The sequence below is a fragment of the Nymphaea colorata genome, chromosome 8 (assembly GCF_008831285.2).
Source record: "Nymphaea colorata isolate Beijing-Zhang1983 chromosome 8, ASM883128v2, whole genome shotgun sequence".
Taxonomy (NCBI): Eukaryota; Viridiplantae; Streptophyta; class Magnoliopsida; order Nymphaeales; family Nymphaeaceae; genus Nymphaea; species Nymphaea colorata.
This window is the reverse complement of record NC_045145.1, coordinates 5,784,671-5,805,547: the sequence shown is the minus strand read 5'-3', so window position 1 is coordinate 5,805,547 and position 20,877 is coordinate 5,784,671. Positions and strand designations below refer to the sequence as shown.

General features: G+C 41.3%; 2 protein-coding genes across 3 annotated transcripts in view; both read right to left on the bottom strand.

Annotated features, from left to right (window-relative positions):
• LOC116258698 (protein LAZ1) overlaps positions 1-141 on the bottom strand; it is a 42,883-nt gene extending 42,742 nt beyond the window's left edge. For both annotated transcript variants that reach the window (XM_031636019.2, XM_031636021.2), the window contains exon 1: positions 11-141. The gene's annotated coding sequence lies outside the window, so the exon portion shown is untranslated. The remainder of the gene's footprint in view (positions 1-10) is intronic.
• A 14,516-nt stretch (positions 142-14,657) lies between these two features.
• Positions 14,658-15,895, bottom strand: LOC116259505 (zinc finger BED domain-containing protein RICESLEEPER 2-like). Its single transcript, XM_031637370.1, has 3 exons — positions 15,652-15,895; positions 14,801-15,555; positions 14,658-14,684 (listed from the first exon to the last, which is right to left on the bottom strand). Exons 1-3 carry the CDS (start codon positions 15,893-15,895, stop codon positions 14,658-14,660), a joined length of 1,026 nt encoding a protein of 341 aa, XP_031493230.1.
• Between the last annotated feature and the right edge of the window lie 4,982 nt (positions 15,896-20,877).

The window sequence follows — 20,877 nt, the reverse complement described above, 5'->3', positions numbered from 1 at the left end:
AGGCCACTACCATATGCGTCTCCGTGCGTGCGAGCCCTGAAAACCAGAGGGAGACAGAAAAGAGAAGCATGAAAAGGAGAGAGTGATGGCACGGTACGACCCCGCGATGATCAAATTTGGGCATGACGTGGATGGATGGACATTTTTAACAACGTATAACATATCTTGGTCAATTCTTTATAAATGTCTTTTATGATAAGCGGTCTTTATCCTTCTATCATTTTTTTATTAAATAGATGACGTTTCCTTGCCAAACGGTGCTTTCGTCTCCCAATGTCCACTAAAAAGGGAAAAATCAACAGATTTCGTTTCTTTTGACATATCCTCCATTTTAATTTCATCGTCTGTTTGGAAGGTAAAGATGCTTCATGCTTCAATTTAATGTAATATTATGACATTTTAATGAAATTTGCATTTTAAACGATGCACAAGCCATAGATTAGTTACTAGCACGGTGGAAGATAGATATAACAACATCAGCAACTTGCTATGGACGACATTGTTCTTTTGCTATTATGAACTATGAACACCTAATTTGCAGAGGTGAAAAGATAAATTGTACTTTTGTTCACTTTATTTTAAAACCATGTAAATGCTTCCAATCGACCCTTGATATTTTGCATTATGACAATGTAATTGTACCATTATTGCAAATATCATGGTGTATCTACTTGACTGCAAATACCATTGTACCATTATTGATAAATATAATATACCAGTTATATACTTATATACAAATATAATGATATATCTACAGATCGATCATGTAAGTTCAGGCAATGCAAATACGTCTGAACGCGAGAATGATAAAGATCAGTCTCTGTCTGATAATGTTTTATGTGCCAAAATCCAATTACCCTACCTAGCAATGGGCATACTGCACAAACAAGAGGAATATGAACGTAGTTACATGTGTGAAATGTAAGAGGGTTTTGAATGGTGGCATTCATCGCGTTAAACAATACGTACTTGGCGTTGGAAAAAATGCCATTGCATATAAGAATTCGACATTAGAGATTCATAAGCATACTACTATAATACATGGAAGAACCACCACATCCCAAAGGAATAAGGCCGAAGGACGTACGTGCCTCTAGATGACGACATAGAGGTTGAAACGTACCCACAAACGTCAAGAGAGGAGTTTGGATCACAGCCACCGCATCCAATGGGCCTATTGCTCTTTTCTTTTTGCAACAAAGAGTTAGTAAAGCGAGATAGACAACTACGGAGAATAGATATATGAAGGAAGAAAGGCAGACTGTATGTGAAACCATTACTTGATGGTTTTACCAGGCAGGAATAGCATTTAACACTATCAATTTTGTTCCTTCTAAGCCATGATCAATGTCATGAGACAATTGGGCCATGTATGTAGGGTCCTTCTTACCATGAGATGTAAGAACCCTTGTTGTAACTATAAGTTGCATAGACATAAGAATTTATTAAATTATATAAATATCATTGAAAAAAGTATAGATGTTATATTATGTCAAATGGATGGATGGACACTAGGAGCAGAGCACTCATTAACTTCTTTATTTCATTGTCGAAACAATGTTCCTTAAGTTAGTTGATGCGTCTCACCAAACTAAAGATGCAAGCCTGCTTTTCAAGCTATTAAGAGATGTTATCAAGGAAGTAGGTGAAGAAAATGTAGCTCAAATTATAAGAGATAATGCATCAAATTATGTGAAGGCAAGAAAGATGCTAATGGATGATCCAAAGTTAGCGACATTTGTTTTGGACCTCTTGTGCAGCTCATTATTTGGGTCTGATGTTAGAAGATATTAGAGAAGTTCTACAGTTTAAGCATATATTCTCTAAGGCAAAACAGTTGGTTGTTTTTATATATGCACATGGTAAGGTATGGCACATGATGAGGACTGCAACACATATAGACCTTTACATGCCAGCCATGACCAAGTTTGCAACATTTTTTTTTTACTTTGAAAAGTTTGCACAGCTGCAAAAAAGACTTTAAGAATAAGGTTTACATCAAAAGAATTGTCAGAAAACAAGTTGTCCAAATACATCGTTGGATGAACGTCGGACGATGTGTTTTGCAAAAAAACTTTTAGACTGGTGTCACTAATGTTCTTAGAGTTATGCATCTGTTAGTTGAAATTCTTTGCATAATTGACAATGATTAAAAGCCGTCGATGGGTTACACATACGAGGCAATGGACCGTGCGAATGAAGAAATAAACGCAAATTAGTTTATGCATTATAAGTTTGCTTTTCTGAGTTTAGTCATTATTACTCTACAATCTAGCGTCTTTTAAACTGTAATAGGTGAATTTGAAGAAAGATGAATCTTCATATAAGCGTATATAGGAAACTATTAGCAAAAGATGGGAGGCTCAATTGCATCAACCTCTACATGTAACTGAGTTATACTTAAATCCATCAATTTTCTATGATGACTATGATATTGTGTCCAATTATGAAATCAAGCTAGGACTATTCAAGTGCATTTCTCGTCTAGTTCACAATGCATTAAAGCAGAGTAACATACATGATTGACTGGTCCATTTGAGATGGACATGGCAATTTAGAAAAGGAAAACACTTTTACCAAGTAAGTTATAACTAATGAATCATGATATAAAATGTAAATACATTTAATTATTTAACACTAAATAACATTAGGTTTTTTTATGTCAAAATTGATTGGTGGATCTCTTATGGCATTAGATGTCTTGAACTACAATGTTTTTTTGTTCGAGTGTTAGGCCTTACATGCAGAGCTTCTAGTTGTGAATGTATTTGGAGCTTTCAAATGGTTATGAATGTTTTCTTATTGTTTTTACATCATTCGAGTGTTAAGCCTTATCCTCATAATTTTCATTGTTAAATGTCTTGCAGCTCCATACAAAGAGGTGAAATAGGTTGCAACAAAAAAAAAGAGTTGACGGACTTAATGTCTGTGGCTTATAATCAGCAATTAAAGGAACAATATGACGAGAGGAAAAGAAATGGCAAAAAAAATTGATCTTGTTATTTGGGGAGAAGTTGATGAAAATGATGAATGACCATGTGATGATAAACAACGTGTATGATGATGATCCTTCTCTCATATAGGATCTTGCCGACAAGGCAACCAGTGCTTCTCAAGACCACAATGGCCCATCAAGATGATCAGACAAACAACCTAAAAGTCCAAAGAATGCATCCAAAGCCAAGGGAAGCGAAATTTGATAATTCAAGAAGAAGAAGAAGAAGAAGAAGAACCAATTTGAGGACACAGATGAAGATGTTAAGATATCATTAAATTTAGATGATGATTGAGATGATGATGGAAGTGCATCTTCTTCATCATCTGATCACTATTCTCTTTATCAGCTTATTGTATTGATTTTCCTATTTTTTAATGTTTAAGGAAGTAAACATTACAATTTGGCATCTAAATATTGAGCATTTGTTTGTTAGCTTATTAATATTCTTATAATATTATTGTTTATTCAACTAATCATATTTGATATTTACTTTGTTAGATTTTAATATGTTTAGAATCTTTGGAAAAATGATTTGCACAATTAAGGACCCAAATGTTCAAACCTTACCAGAGATTGTTTCTAATACAAAAAAAAAAAACAAGATGATATTTCAGAGATTATTTCTAACATAGAAGAACAAATTCATGTACTAGATATTGTTCTTGAGACAATTTGTCTTTACTTGTAGTCCCAGACTCTAAGGAAGAAGACAATTATCAACCACTAAGAAAGTTGCTGAACTGGAAGAGCCTAGCGAAACAATCAAAGCCTTCTTGCGGATTTACATTCCTTCGTATCAATATTAAATTTAGTTTCTAATTTATGTTTCTTATATTGGATTACATTTAATGAGAAATGTTAAACTTCTACTATTGATTTTGCATATTCAATGATTGTATTGAATTTCAATCACCAGCAATTTTTTTTTGTTGAAGTTGAATATGTTTGTTGTATTTCTATTATAAGCATTTCAAATATTAATAACACTGAAATAGTTAACATAAGTTAGATAACTATATAAAAAAAAACAAAGAAACCTAGTCACCTTTTGGGCTCATTTCTTTAAGCAATTTTTTGAAGTACTTTAAACTGATGGAGATAAAGCACCGTCTCAATACAACATATCACCCTTAGACCAAAGGCCGGACTAAGATAATCAACAAGATACTTTAGTGCTTCGCAAGTCATAAGCCAAAAAGTTGGTCCAGATGCATGCTTTGAGGCGAGTGGTCCTACAAATTTGAGTCACCACTTCGCCATTTGTATGACCCATTTTGAGGTGGTATATAGTTTCCCACTACTTCATTACTGCAATATGAAAAAGGTGTCAATCAAGATCTCAATGTGAAAAAACAATTGAAAGAAAGAGATGAAATTCTAAGAATTGTGAAAAAAGAAATGCTGAAGTGCCACAAAATAGAATGAAGCAATAGCATGACAAACACAAAAAAGGAAAGATTCTTTGAGGTGGGTGACTGGGTACCCCTCAAGAGACCAAGGAACCCTACTTGGCCAAGCTTGCTCTAAGCTTCTTCGTCGCAGTCATGGTCCTTTCAATGTCATTGAAGTCATAGGAAAGACAACCTAGAGGTCAGGATTGCCTAACAATGCACAATTCCATACGATCTTTCTTGTTTCAAGTCTTAAACTTTTTGTGGGGTCTCCCCCATCTAAAGAAGACAAGGCTCAATGGGATGATCCATCTCCCTTAACGACCTAAATCATGAAAGTGAGGTGGGTCTGATGAGAGGGTTGTTTGTTGCACCAACTTTTGGTCCAATGAGATGACATAGAAATGAGACTAACTTGAGAAGATGAGGATATTTTTCTGAATAGGTTTCTAGCTACCAGGTCATGGGGACAATATCCATCTAAGGATGGGAGTAGTTGATGAGAGCCATGCCCAACGACTCAGACACCTGAGAAATCAGCCCGCATCCACACACACTCACGTCTACTTCAGTTATGCCCATTGTCAGGAAGAGTTATCTGAGCTCAACCAACCCCTGCAGCCTACTAGCACGACCCAGGTGCTCAAAGACCGGTCCTACCCAGCGTGCCACGTGCCTTGGGTGAGCCCACTCAGCAGGCCGGTCTTTCACTCATGGTCACCAGGGGCCTATGAGGTGGACCAAAGGCTGCCTAGAGCTATCAGCACCCTCCACCTAGGCGTCCTTTACTAGCTTGGAAAGAAAAGGGTACACAAGGCCATCTTGGCCAATGACCAACTGAGGCCTTGCCTAGTCTTACAAGGACAAATTTTTCTTTCGTTCTTCACCTGCATGGCGTAAGTCTACCCTCTTAGACTTACAATCCTATCACCACCCGTATGGAAATTTCATGGAATAATAGACAACCAATCTTTGCTTCAACTCGAGGACTTAGTCTTTTTCTTGATAGCAGAACTTTACAAAGACTAAAAGCATTACAACTCATCTACATTGTACAATGCTCGGCATGGCTTAAGTACTCGGCCACACAGTTTTGAATTCAAAACTAAAGCAGCAAGACTATCCCGCCGAAGTTCAAACGTGACCGTGGGCTATAATAGCCCGTTGGCCATCTGGCCAACAACTGCTGCCACGCATGCCAGCGGTTGGCCACGGGCACTTCTGCTCGCAAGCCATCTAGCTCTAGAACCATTATCTGACACGTTCTCTCGGCCTTCAACTGCTAGGCGTTGCCTGACATTTAGGGGTGCACAACGAGTCGAGCTACTCGAGCTCGACTCGTTTAAGCTCGACTCGTAAGGCGAGGCAGCCAAGATCAAGTCTAGTAGGTTAGCTGCAAGGGCTATTAGCGCCCATGGACACCAACATGATGAAGGAATGATGCAGCTAGGCGTACTGAAGGACAAGAACCAACTTGAAGAAGGGTCTGGACTTAGTAGGAGGATGAGTGAACAAGAGGATTCGATGAGCAGAACCAAGTGGGTCTGAAGCCAAAACCAAATATGTCAAACCCAGAACGAGATGGAGGATGGGTCCAAGCTCAACAAACATTCTGTTGAAGACTTTATATGGGACTCGAGAGGGCCATGCCTAGCCTATCTTCTACAGCAGCCTAAGGCCAACCTAGGCGAGGTGGGCGCAAGCCCAATTTCTTATCAGCACCTTGGAAGACATCTTGGATCAAGACGAGCTCAGGCGAACCTGAGTGGGTGCGGGCCTAGCACCCATGACATTTTTAATTCTTGTTCTTTGTTTTTGAAATGCTTTTGCTTATGTAGTGGTTTTTCTTTTCTTTTGTAACATCTCAAACTGAGACAAGTTAGGAACCGATTCAGGCATGCTATAAAGGCTAAAACCGAGACATTGTACATATGTTTTTGGAAATGAAAATTTGAGAGTCTCTCTCTTCCTCCTGCTTGGAGATCTTTGGTCCCTAGGGCGTGGCCTTGTGAAGGCACTACAACCCAAATACTCTATATTGTGTGAGTATTGCCGAAAAAAATAGAGAGGTAGTGGCCAGGTGCTACCACCGGAGGCTTCGACAACGATTTCCTCATCTGATGGTGCATTCTGTTCAACAACGGGAGAGTTTAGAGGCCAAGGAATAGAGAGAGATGCATAGGAGAGGAGCGATGCCCGTGGCTCTGGCGGCAACTTCCAGCCTTGCACATCCACTACTGGCGGCAATCTATACGATAAGTACCAAATGTCCTAGTTGCAAACAATAGTTTGCTGGTTATGATCCAATCTTGTTGATCTAACATGAGGATAGCATATGCATTCGAGAGAGATCTCTTCTAACTTAGGTTTGTCCAAAAGCATTTGAACAAAAATCGAAGATCAAATCCAATTGAGCTCTTAGGAGAAGTTCCAGTGCATTCAGCCATTTATCCGATGGCGGTCTAACACCGGTCCTCATCTGAATGGTCTCGGACTTGATATAGTCATCCTTGTCCATGGAATTGATTATTCATTGACTTTTTTTCTAGCGAGGAACCGAGAACAACCAAGGAGAAAAGGAGCTGATCAATCGACTGTCTTTCAGCCAGGTACAAGTTGTTGTTGGAAACCATGACAGTCTAGCATGTTCAAATGATGAAATGATCCAAGGACAGAACTTGCCTCATCACGTTCGTAATTATCTCAGGCACATTTTGTCCAAGTTTGGTGCAATTTGGAGTTCGTTTGAGGCAGCAACAATCAGATTTGTGCAATACAACCTGTCACCAGAAGAGCCGCGACTGATAGGTCTGATTAGTCGATAGAATATGGGGATCCATCAAAGTTTCAGATCAGAATATCATCCTCAACATGTTTACCCAAGAGTTAGGAGCATTCCAGCCAAGTTTGGACCTGATTGAAGGTGTATTTCCTGCATTTTAGCCATCGGCCGGAATTCAGGTTTTGCACCAGCAGCTGGCCGGAACCCTAATACCGTTTGGTGCCGCTCCATAGAATTCCGATAAGTTTTTTGGCATTTTGGGAGCTCCAGTGATATTTTCCTCAATTGCCCTTGCCTTGAATTATTTCATTTAGGATACATTGGATTATTTGAGGGTATAATTGTCCAAGGGAAGCCAACCCTAGCGCTGGGTGAAGGAGGAAAATTAAGAAGGAGATAGCGCCGCACCTTGGAGTTTCCGCTTACCTATTTTGTTTGCGACCAAGTAGGAAGGTGGGACATGTGGCAAGGACGTGGGAGTTACTTGACCCAGCTCGCACCAATTGAGGAAGGTGGTGGGACATGTGGAGGGGAAGGAGCCTTGTGCATGGTTGAGGAAAGATCTTGGCCCTCGCCAAGATAAAAAGGTGATCATGTCCAGCTAGAATGATTTTGGGAAGGTGATCTCAATCTTTTGGTGCATTGTAGACACTTTTGATTAAGGAAAAAGGCAAGTGGCTGCCATGTACCAATAGGGAGGACCCACACACAAAGAGGAGATCCCATCTACCAGAATTGGAAGGTTGATAACACCAATTAAGGAGGAGGTCCAATCACCAGCTACAACAAAGGAAAGTAATTCAAATAATTTCCAAGAGGAGCTGCCACGTGTAGGCGAGGAGGTCCCTTGTGCCCAAATCGGAAGGTGACTCACCTCGCACCTTTGGAAAGGAGATCATCCAGTGGGTGCACTAAATCTGGAAGGAGGAGAATAAGGAAGGAGGATATCATTTTGGGAAGATCTCAATCCACCTGAGATCCACCCGAGATTGGAAAGAAGGCTTACCTCGTGCTTGAAGGAAGGGACCGCGACAACCTAGGAAGGTGGACTTTCCTAACGTTCATCAAGAAGAGTCAACATTGACCAGCTCCTATACTGGGAAGGTCAACCAAGTGGCATGGGCATCGACTTACCAACGTGTGTGGACCTTGAGGGCTCGGATAATCCTAGCCTAGCATTGAACCTACCTTGAACAAACCACGTCCGCCAAGCGAGATTGGTGATTGCTTCCCCCAACTCTCTTTTGCAACTTGGGGCCGACTAGGATTCTGGTGACGCATTTCCACCTCTCATCTTATACTCTTGCTGACTTAATAGGGCATTTACTTGCTTGTGCTGAATTGAACCAAGGTGAAGTGGGAAGGAGAATTAGCAACGGACGTGTGGCGTAGCTAAAGGAGTTTGGAAGAGTGCTGAATATCGAGGGCAGCATTAGCTGTGGACTTCACCTTCGGTCATCTACCATACAGGGAAACACCGGACGTGGCTTCGGCAGGTGAGCACTAAATCCCCACTATAGAAACGTGGGAGGGTGTTGATTGATTCCAGCCGACAATAAGCCTAGCAGCCGACCGTGGATTCCTCTGGAGCACTCTTGCTTAGGACACAATCTCGGGCTGATTAAGGCCACCTAGGGGTAATGGGGCATGGTTTGGACGCCTAGGCATGGTTTGACAGATGGTTTGGATGAATGAATGTGTATGGATGAGTGAGCTAGAGTGAATGATGTATCGATCTTAGTTGTAATAAGCCACCCATCTTGTAGATTTCTGTAGTAGGTTAAGCATGGGGGGGGGTTTAACCTCACTTGTACATTTGTCCTAGGGTTGCTATTTGAGTTGGGGTTGCTGTTCAGTTGGGGAAAAAATGTACAACTCTAATATTATTGAACCTTGGTGCGCCTCCCTCCATAGATCTTGAGAGAGGATTCGGCTGGCAGCCTCATTTCTAGCCGCAACAGGGTTACATCCTATCAATTGGTATCAGAGCCAGGTTGGGCGCTCTTGTAATGCGCCAAACGTTTAGTCCTATATTGAAAATTGTAAGAGATCTTCAAGGACTTATAAAGGGAGGTCATTAATGAGATGATTGTCATGGTTCCTAGCCTTTTTAGGGTTGGAACCGAAACTGCTATGGGGCGGGTTGGGATCCGTCGAATCAGGGGCCTGAGCCCAGGAGTGGGTCGTGTTGTTATAGTGGTATTCATGGTATCAGAGCAGTTTCAACACTCGGACCTAAGGTCCCACACATGCAAACGTGTGTGCCTTAAGAGAGGTGGATTGTAACGCCCCAAATGTTTAGTCTTGTATTGAAGATTGTGAGGGATCTTCAAGGACTTATAAAGTGAGGTCATTAATGAGATGATTGTCCTAGTTTCTATCCTTTTTAGGGTTGGAACCGAAACTGCTAGGGAACGGGTTGGGATCCATCGAACCAAGGGCCCGAGCCCAGGAGTGTGTCGGATTGTTACAGCTCCGGCATGCTCAGATTCCACAGATTTTTAGAGGTTATAGTCAGCTTGGAGCAGTGGTCTTCTGGTTTCGATTGGGTCAACACTTGCATGGCTAAGTGGAGCAGTATGTTGGATTCTAGTTGTTGCAACCAGCGGAGGAAAATAGCAAAGTGTCGGGGATAAACGAACTCGAAATTCTTCGAATTTTGTAGAGGAATTCATAATTATTGGCACTTGATGGGGGAATCATGCGCTGGACTTAATCTTCCTTGAAAATTCATAATTAACCACTCTAAAAGTCAAATAGGTCTGTGTAGATAGATTCTGTCTAGTGTGCAGTCAACCAAGAAAATCAAGGTGTTACAGTGGGTTCCTCATATCGGATTGACCTGAAATTTTGAGGGTGGTCATATAATTATTGGAACTTTGTGTTGGCTAAGTTTAAGGTCAAAATTTTATATAATTTTGGCGCTATGATACAGCCAACTAGTTTCCTATGTTACAGTTTGGACTGCGTCTTTGCTCATAGCATAGCCTAGGGTGATCGAACCTGAGGTGCGCTGCCGAGGCACCAGGTGGGCACAGTAGTTTAGGCCCACACTTGGACCTGGCTGAGGGTGAGAGGTAGCTGCGGAGGCACCAGGTGGGTGCGGCAGCAGGCGAGCCCAAAATTTACCTCGCTTGTAGAAGACCAATCTCGGGCTGTGCCCAAGTTATTCGGCCAGCACACTAACGTCAGCACTAGGGATGTGGGCACAGTAGTTTAGGTCCACACTTGGACCTGGCTGAGGGTGAGAGGCAGCTACGGAGGCACCAGGTGGTGCGGCACAGGCGAGCCCAAAATTCGCCTCCCTTGTAGAAGACCAATCTCAGGCTGTGCCCAAGTTATTCGGCCAGCACACTAATGTCAGCACTAGGGAGGCGCGTTAGTGAGAGTTTGGAGGGTTGCACCAAGCCAACCAATGCTGGTTCAATGGAGGAGTCCCCTCTAGGCTCAATCCATAAAAAAATTTCAGACGTCCACACCAAGACAAAACAAAAAACAAGGCTTTCAAATGGCTCATGAAAGGGAACTAGTTCTTGGTATCTATGAGAGGGGTATACACCAGAAGGATATCACCTTGATTCTTGGGATCGAAATGAGAAGAAGCCCAAGGATAGAGGTGTTCACGACTGAGACAATGACCTCGTGTTTCATCATCCCAGCATCCACGGGTTTCATTTTAAACATGAGATTGATAAGGAGCACCAGAAGTTTTGGGTTACTAATGTAATGGTAAATGGGAAACTTAGCTTTTCAGGAGAGGTGATAAGACCCCAATACGCAGCATGAGTTCATCCTAGAGATATTCTCAAGGTGGGGAATTCAAGTCGAGAATATAAGCTGGAGTGGGTATCCCCAACTTGGAACCAAGGACATCTCTCAAAATTAAACAATGAGTTGGAGACCCTAGAAGCACAAAGAGATTCTGGTTTGAACTTGAGGGATGACCAATGTCAAAGTCCACCAATCACACCATCCAAAGTTCCAGCAATTGAAACACAAGATAACCAGCCCAAATGTAGACCCATGGTATCAGATGAAATAGTTGTTAGACGAATTGGGTAAGTCCCTCTCCAAATTGGTGGAACGAGAGGCACGAGGACAATTGACTCCAGCCAAAACCGAGTTAATTGGACATATGAAGGAGTGTCAAACTCCCAAATTACCTCCTAAGAGCAGCAAAGATAAAGGGCATGAGGACGCCAAGGTCCAAGGATCCATTCATGTCTCCGCGAAGTGTGAACCAAAGCAAACTGGGGTGAAAGAGGCCCTAATTCAATCTCCATTGAAAAAGTCCAGCCAAGCTAAGCAAGCCGAGAGTGCAAAGAAGGGATATCATGTTTCCAAGGTTAAGATCCAAAGGCCTAAAGCAAGGGATCATTCCCTTACCAATAAGGAGATCACGAACTTCCATAAGACCTTCAAGAAGAGTGAAACTGTTGCTATTATGCTACCAAGACAATTTAAAAGTTTGGAGGGCTATAATCGAGTCTATATGGGACTCGGGTGGCATGAGATGGTTGAGCAAGAGGGATTGATGAAGCACCAAGAGGATCCTCCCACACCGAGTAAGTTGTCACCTAAGGAGGGTGGCGACAACATGAGCATCGAAAGAGGAAACCACGGACCAGCTGATCTAAGTCTGGCAACTTGCCACGAAAGGAAGGATCTTTCCAAAATGATCAAGTTATTGCCTAAGGAGGGTGGTACTTGCTGCAAGCATGTTTGGGCGAACCAATTTTTGATACTCTACAACTACCACCCCCACTCTTATTGCTCTAGATGTGGAGCTTGACTATGATAAGGAAGAAGACATGATAGATAGAAGTCGCAGCACTATCCTTGGCCAATGCCTATTCAATCGTGAGCACCCCTACATGATCAAAGCATGGGTACCTACATGGGGAAATGGAGTGCTCCTTGGATAAAAAGAAGGCAACACATTTCAGACTCTCCTAAGACCACTTCCACCGAATTTAAGGGTCTTGTTGACAAGGTCGACCATGAGGTTGATGAAGGTGCATGCCAAAGGATGGCTTGGATCACTTCCCCTCTACACTGGAAGGCTATTGAGCACCAACGAATAAGCAATTCATGGGTATATGCTAGACTGATCTTTGATCCGGGAGAATATAACCCCAGGCTTGATAACCAGGAAAAGCTAAAGGGGCTTTATAGGTGGCTTAAGTCCCAACTTGGCATAGTCCCAAGGGACAATGGTCTGAAACTTGTCCAAGGGACATATGAAGGAAAGATGGATAAGAGTGGCACAGAGGAAGCATGAAAGAAAAGAATTGCTATAGGGGCAAACCAACAGCCATCACTCACGGAGCCAACGACACAAGATGAACAAAATAGCACCTTCATTGAGCAGCATGCAGTTAGATCTAAGCGACTACATGGCCAGGTGTTTGATCGAGGAAAACCTTATGCAACTCTAGCATGAGGTGACCCTACATGGCCCGAACATCTCCAATGACACCATGAATCCTTGCTTGGGTCACTTCCAAGAGATTATGGACCTCACCCTAAGTTAGAATGTGGGGTGGGGAAGCTGTGGAGAAGGGCCGTCCAACCTACCCAAGGAGATTATAGAGGACAAGCTTAGGGGCAAGCTCGATATAACGAGAGTGGATTTGATATGTGCCTACCTTGGACTCCACCAAGGAATGCCGAGGGCGCTGCCGAGAGAGACCAAAGCCTAAGTGAGGCTATCAGGCAGCAAGGCATGGTGGCTGCAATATGCATTAAAACCTTCAGTGAGGCTAAAGCAGGATAGTGTCTTGCAAATGCCAATGGCCGAAATCTTAGGTGAGGCTACTCATTCAAGAGCAAGGCAAAGCAAGCTGCTGAATGTAGGGCTGCACACGAGCCGAGCCGAGCCGAGCCGAGCCCGAGCTTGGCCAGCTCGAGCTCGACTCGGCTAAAATTACTCGAGCTCGAACTCGACTCGAGCTCGAGTCGAGCTTCTTATAGCAAGCTCGAGCTCGGCTCGACTAGGCAAAGTCGAGCTCGAGCTCGGCTCGACTAGGCAAAGTCGAGCTCGAGCTCGGCTCGACTAGGCAAAGTCGAGCTCGAGCTCGGCTCGACTAGGCAAAGTCGAGCTCGAGCTCGGCTCGATTAACTCATTTAACTCGTTGACTTGATTAAAATTTACTTTTTTTAACTTTAACTCGTTTAGCTCGTTTAAGTGATGACTCGTTTAACTCGTTCAGCTCGTTTAAGTGCTGACTCTTTTAACTCGTTTAGCTCGTTTAAGTACTTTTATCATTGCACAATCAGTAATATCCACTTTGCAATTGCTTAGGGAAGAAAAAATTCCCAAGCAAAGAAAAATCAAAGAAGCAACATATAATGATTAATGCGTGCCTTCCAGGCTTCCACCACTCAAATTTCACTACTAGAAAAACCCTTAAGCAATCTCACATTGACAATTACTCGACATTAAACACATGGGACCAAAATCGTTATACCTTCTGTTCCATTTCAAAAAAAGGGAACAACTTCAGTAGCTACATATGTCCTTAGATGGAAAAACAGACGAGCAGATTCGAGTTCAGATCTGAGCAGAGCATCATCTCCAAGAGGAAATTGGATAATAGCAGCAACAATTTGAGCAAGCTTTAGAATATAGTTTGAGAAGACGTAAACAGGAGTCAAGATCAAGGCTGTGTAGAACAGAAAATAACCCATGACCTCTGGCTTTGCTTGTAAATCCCCAGCATCCTCAACCTCCCAGCTCCAAAGGCCTGTCCACACAGTTTCTCCAAAGCACTTCCCATACCCAGCTGCCATGATCACCAAAACCCAGTTCAAATTTCCAACAGAAATCGTCCAATACATAGATGATATAATAAAGGACATGCTCCTTAGTGCAGAACATAAATCATCCAACGTAGATTAGCATAGGCTGTCCATCAACAAGATTGGCTGGCACTCAATCCAATACACACACACACACACATTTTTCAGTTTATCAAAAAGATTGGCTGTTCATCAATGCATGTAGAATAAAAGGAGCAGGGATCAGCTAAAATAGATCGTGCACCATTTTTCAGAAACAATATTTTGGAAATCAACACGTTAAGTTATTTCTCGAAAATGTCAGCCATGCCAATCTCATCACTCAGACAGAAAGGAAGGAGCAGAGAGTTCAAGAGTTCAAGACCTCAGCTAACAAACCCAAGCCTGTATGTACCCCTAACCCCAGTGCGTATGGCAGGAAAAGAAACACACACAGCAAGAAAAAAACAAGCAAACAAACAAAAGAAAAGGCTCATTGGAGAATATATAAAAGCTGGCATAAATCAGAAATATCAAAAAAAAAAAACTTGCATCTACCGTCAACTGCTTTGCCAACATCCCTAGAATATAAGCCAAATACTTCTATCCAAGTCTTTGAGAACAGTGCACATGCTAATATCATAAAAACAATAAAGAAAAGAGCACGGAATGGATTGGCTGCCAATTCTTCTACTGTTGAATCATGTCATGCAATCTCATCTTCAGCAGTACCCTACAAAAAAAACCAACAATAGTTGATAAGTAAACAACTTCTATAACATATAAGCGTAAAATAAACATGATAAAACTTAAATATACATGCATTTTGGTACTTGCCTTTAGCAATACCGGTACAAGATTCATAGGGTCGCCATACTGTTTTATCCAATCGCCTGCACAAACTAATTCTTCTACTGTCTTTGGGCTCAATGAACTCCTAGATTCATCCACAATTCGACCTCCAGTACTAAAAGCAGATTCAAAGGCAACTGTAGTGATAGGAATACACAATATATCTCTTGCCATATGTGATAAAATGGGGTATTTCAGTTCTTTATCTTTCCACCAAATTAATATATCAAACGAATCATGAGCGGTAACATCACATTTGAGCAATCCATCTTCTAAATACATATCAAGCTCAGACTTTGAAGCTTGAAAATGAACATTGTCTGCTTTATTTAAAAAGCTTAAAAATCTTATTCTACTTCTACTGGAGTTGCCACATGATGGGTCAGTTCCTCTCATAAAAGTAGTAGAATCACTTTCAACATCTTTATTTGAACCATCAATTTTTGCAATGTAGCTGTTATAAAGGTCTTGCATTGTACTTCTTACTAATGTCATATGTTCTTCTTTTTCTTCTATTTGACAAAAAGTCTTTGAAAAGACAAAGTCTGTTAAACTCAACTTTATCCTTGGATCTAGTATCGAAGCAATAGCCATTAATATGTTGCAGGAACTCCAATACTTATCAAATTTTTCCTTCATTTTGAATGTCATTCTCTTCATAAAGCTAGACCCATTTGTAACTCCTTCTTGTAATAATTCTTGAACCCCCCAAATTTCTAAGAAAAATAGGTTTGTTGTAGGATACTTCGACCCTGAAAAAAGAACAGAAACATTATAAAATGCTTCAAGAAAAGAACATATTTTTTGTACTCTCTCCCATTCTTCTGCATCCAACAACCAAGTAAAACCAACATCTTCCATAGCATATCTATCAAACACATGTCTGTACATAAGTGCAACTTCCAACATCAAGTAAGTAGAATTCCATCTAGTTGAAACATCTAGCACCAACTTCTTTTGACCACGCATTTCAAATTCATCTACTATAACTTGAAAGTTGTAAAGTCTTGATGGGGAACATTTTATGTATTTGACAGCCTCTCTGATCTTACCAAGTTCATCTCTAATTGCAGACAAACCATCTTGCACCATTAGATTTAAAATATGTGCACAACAACGAACATGAAAAAATTTACCGCCTTGGTATAGACTTACACCACTTTTCTCTAAAATTTCTTTTAATGTTCTTACAAGAACATCATTAGAAGAAGCATTATCAACCGTAATTGAGATGATCTTCTTTTTTATTTCCCATTCTTGAATATTTTTAGCAATCACATTTGCTAGATTCTTCCCTGTATGAGGTGGTTCGACTTGGCTAAAACCAATTATACGCTTTTGAAGTGTCCAAGAATGATCTATGAAGTGAGCTGTAATGGAAATATACCCAATTTGTTGGTTAGACGTCCACATATCTGTTGTCAAAGCAACGGAAGGAACTCTTTTAAAATATTCCTTCAATTTCTTTTTTTCGACCTCGTATAATTTTGTGACATCTCTTTTCATTGTTGTCCTTGAAATGGGTACCCAATTTGGAAAAGCAACCTTCATTAAAAATCTAAACCAACAATGTTCAACCATATTGAATGCATACTCATGACAAACTACCATCTTTGCTATTATTTCTCTTATCTTTTCAGTATCAAGTTTGGCACCCTTACTTATGACTTCCTTTGTAAGGCCTGAAACTTCACTAATCACAAACCTCAAAGTATTTTGCGTCAAACTACCAGAACGCATAAGACATTTATGTCTTTTCATTGATGATGTACACCCTCCTGAACTTATAACAAATGTTGTTTTACAATACTTGCATCTACCTTTTTTGACACCACCCACAGTTACTTCTTCAAAATCATTCCAAACTGAAGAAGTTCTTGCCCTTTGTCTTTTCATACCACCCACAGTTACATCCTCATTTTCAACAGACCTTGTATTAGTAGGATCTAAACTGTCATGAGCTATAGACTGTTGTGTAGAGCTTCCTACATTATGTGGTTCTGTTGAACCTGCTCCTGAACTGCATATTACTTGTTTGTCTTTACTAATAGTATTTTCTATCGGTGAAGACATTCTTCTTCCGTAGATAGAAGGACTAATCTGTAATACAATAATTAACTACAATTATATACTGCAAAATTTAAATTCACAATGCGTTTTCGTAAAAACAAATTAAAATAAGAAGGAATTAAAGACATGCAACCAACAACAACGCATCGGCTCGATTGCTACTTGATTGCTGCTAATATATAGCTAAGTCTAGCCGAAAGTCAAGCTTAACCAGAACATGAGCTGCAAAACAATGTAAAAAAAGATAATTATGGAAACACAAAAAGAACAACAGGTGGATGTATAGAGGAAGAACTAAGAAATGACATACTTATCCTTGATATCACATATATGGTCTTTTAAATATATATACTAGTATGCATATACATCTATAATGTATACGTTTTTATTTTCTGTTGACAGATGGTGTTCATTTAAGAAGACAAAGATGTTTCATCACAGATAGATTCTACCAGCAGGCAGCAACTTACGATATCCCTCAGATATAGGAATTTAATGTCCCCTTCGAACTTGGCTTGTTGAGCACCATATATATATAGTATATATCCTAAAACATATTCCTTTGAATTCACAGATAGATTCTACCAGCAGGCAGCAACTTACGATATCCCTCTATATGCTACAAACGTATTAGATGCTAAGATCATACCAGAAACCAGTGCAGATTAAGCATTTTCACATTTACCTTCATCGATTCATCTGCATTTAACTTTCATATGCATATGTAACATGACAATGGGCAGTTAATATGTTTCGGAGATGCACACTACTATACTGAAGGCATTTTGAAATCCACCAGACTGGAACCCTACTAAGGGCTGAATAGTATATTAAAGAAATGATAGCAGAATGAATCCTAAAAAATTTCACCATTAGAACCTTGCAAAAACTTCCAGGACAAACATCATTTGACAAACCTAAAAGCGAAAAATAACTAAATAACACAATCCATTGCCCACAACTAAAGTTTCAGTACAATGGTGATATAACATTGGTCACCAGGGCCATACCCACATGGCTACCAGTTACAGTATGTGAAGTTGTGAACCATTGGCAATGGTTGTCATAGAGCTACATCTTATGAATGCAAAACAACCTGGAGATGTTGATCAATGAAACTATTGCTTTCTCAGGTCCAGTTTGTAATTCATCTACTCTAGGATTGTACAAGAATTTTTCTGCCTTTCAAAGATAAATCCAGTTGTAATTTAAATGCATCTTGTATATGCCAGGAGGGACAGGGTTAGTCCCTTTTTTACAACTTGCAGATTGATATCAGCAAACTTGCAAATTCCTTAATCTCCTCAAAATTTTCCCGTTTGCAGAAAATGGTGTTCTGCATGCCTGCACACACACACACACACACACACACGTGCACATGTAAGCACACACATGCACATATGCCCTGCCGTACTCCTGTACCCATTTTCTTTTAAATTGCTATGCTTGCACCTGCACAACCATACCTGCACTTGCATTTAGTACTCACACCCATGTTGCTTAGCATTCACTAGATGAAACTAGCACTTTCATCAGTGAAATGTTACCACTAGAGGAAAGTAACATCACCAAGTGTGAATCCAATCAATTGCCATAACACGTAGGAGGGAAACATTCAATATCATCAAGAAGGCCGGTGATGAAAAATTCTATATTGTTTTTGGATCTTACAGATGCTAAAGCGACATATTCTTTACAAAAAGAAGAAAGTAAGACCGCCTCCGTAACCTATAAAATAGTTATTTACACCAGCAATTAGAAGACATCCAATATGAAAATGCAAACAACTTTATGCACATACGATGTAGCCATACTAAAATTTACCTAAAGTTATCTGCCACCGTGATCTGCTGTACCAAAGGAGCTTGAAGATGCGAAGAATCAGCAGGTACAAAACAAGATAACCTTCTCAAAAATACATCATCAATGCAACATGGTTCAACAAAAAACTAGACAAAACTTACAGCATAAAAAGGGGCAACCGATGCTACAGCAAGAGCGAGAGGGGCAACCGATGCTACTGAGGCAGCTGTAGCAGTGATTTCTGGTGGGTTTTATTTGGGCAAAATCAGTTGGGAGGAGGAGGAAGAAGAACAACAACAAGCAAAAGAAAAAAGGAAGGTCGAAGGGGTACCTGGCGTGAAGGTGGCAACAGCAGCAGCGGCAGCGAGAGAAGGCAGCAGTGGTGGGCCGGTGGCGGCGAGAGAAGGCAGCAACAATGGAAGATAGAGAGCAGTTGGAAGACAACAACTCAGCAAGACAGCAAGTGCCCTCAGCCTCAGGTTTGGTCTGGTTGTCGTGGTCGAAGGAAGACAGCAAGAGAGCAGACGGGAAGAGTGAAACAGGAAGAAGGAAGAGTGAAGACTGAAGACCGAAGGCCGAAGGCCGAAGGGCGAAGATGGAAGACCGAAGGCGAAGGGTGGTCTACTGGTCCGTGGTCGACGAAAGAGCAAAGACGGGAAGAGAGACAGCAAACGAGAAGAAAGAGAGTCAGCGCCGTAGAGAGAAGTCGGGAAGACGAAGGAAGAGTAAGCTATAAGAGGAGACCTCAGTAAAACCCTAAACCGATGAATCGCTTTTACGAACCGGTTTATATAATTCAACTCGTTATATAACACGAGTCGAGTCGAGTTTAAACGAGTCGAGTTCTTTAAACTCGAACTCGACTCGTTTATGGTTTCGAGTTTAACTATGAGCTCGAACTCGACTCATTTATAAATGAGTCGAGCTCGAGCCGAGCTTTTTCGAGCGAGTTCGAGTCGAGCCCGAGTTGGCTCGACTCGTTGTGCAGCCCTAGCTGAATGCGATGAAGAGCAAAGGGAGGTTACCACCATTGTAGTGATGAGCCATAGGCAAGGCGAGGCAGCCAAGGGTAAGCCTAGTAGGTTAGTTGCAAGGGCTGCCTTTTTTGTTCTTTTTATGGCGTTGGCTAAGCAATCCTGAGCTTCAGCCATAGCCTCTTGCCTGTCTTGAAGCATATTCACTGCTACAGAACAGTTTCCTGAACTTAAAACACTTAAGTCCATCGGGATGATGGGTTGTTGCCCCAACACAACTTCGAATGGGCTCTTTTCCGTGGTACTTGTTTTCTGCAAATTGTAGCAAAACTGCACCAAGTCCAACAGGGTCGTCCAATTCTTCTGGTTTGCAATCACACAATGCCAAAAAATATTCCTCTAGAGTGCAATTAATCTGCTCAGTTTGGCCATTGCTTTGTGGATGATTGTTGGTTGAAAAGTTCAGCTTCATTCCCAACAACTTAAACAAGTAGGTCCAGAATCGACCAGTGAAACGGTCAACCACTATGTCGACAGGGACTCCCAATACTTCACCACATTGCTGAAGAAAAGCTTGGCCGCTTGGTAGGTCAAGCATACTTTTGGGGCAGGGACGAAGGTCACATACTTTGAAAATCAATTAACAATCACCAAGATCGATCCCATACCATCTACTGTCAACAATCCCGTGATAAAATCCAAGGAAACACTTTGCCACAATCGGTCCGAAATAGGAAGTGGCTGCAGTAGTCCACCCAAAAGTTGCTTGTCTATCTTATCTTGCTAGCAGACTAGGCAAGTTTGAATACTGTTCAATGCCTGCGTCCATCTTCGGTAAGTAGAAATGCCAAGCAATTACGGCCAACATGCGGTCTTGGCTAGGATGGCCAACCCATGGGCTATCATGCATTTCCCCCAAGAACTCCTTTCAAAATCTGCCTGATAAGAGGACGTATATCTGATTCCCCTTGGCGAATAAGATCTCATCTTGTGGCCAAAATCATCGACAGGTGCCCTCCTTCACCAAGTCAATGAGGTGGGCAATTGCTGAATCAGTGGTCGTAGCCTGCCAAATTCTCTTCATCAAGTCACCAGAGACACAAGTCATCACCGCCTCAGTACAGACCTTTGCCTGCAGTCTTCGGCTTAGTGCGTCAGTAGTCTGATTGGCTTTCCTCGATCGATGCACTATGTCCATGTCAAACTCCACCAAAAAATATTTCCAGC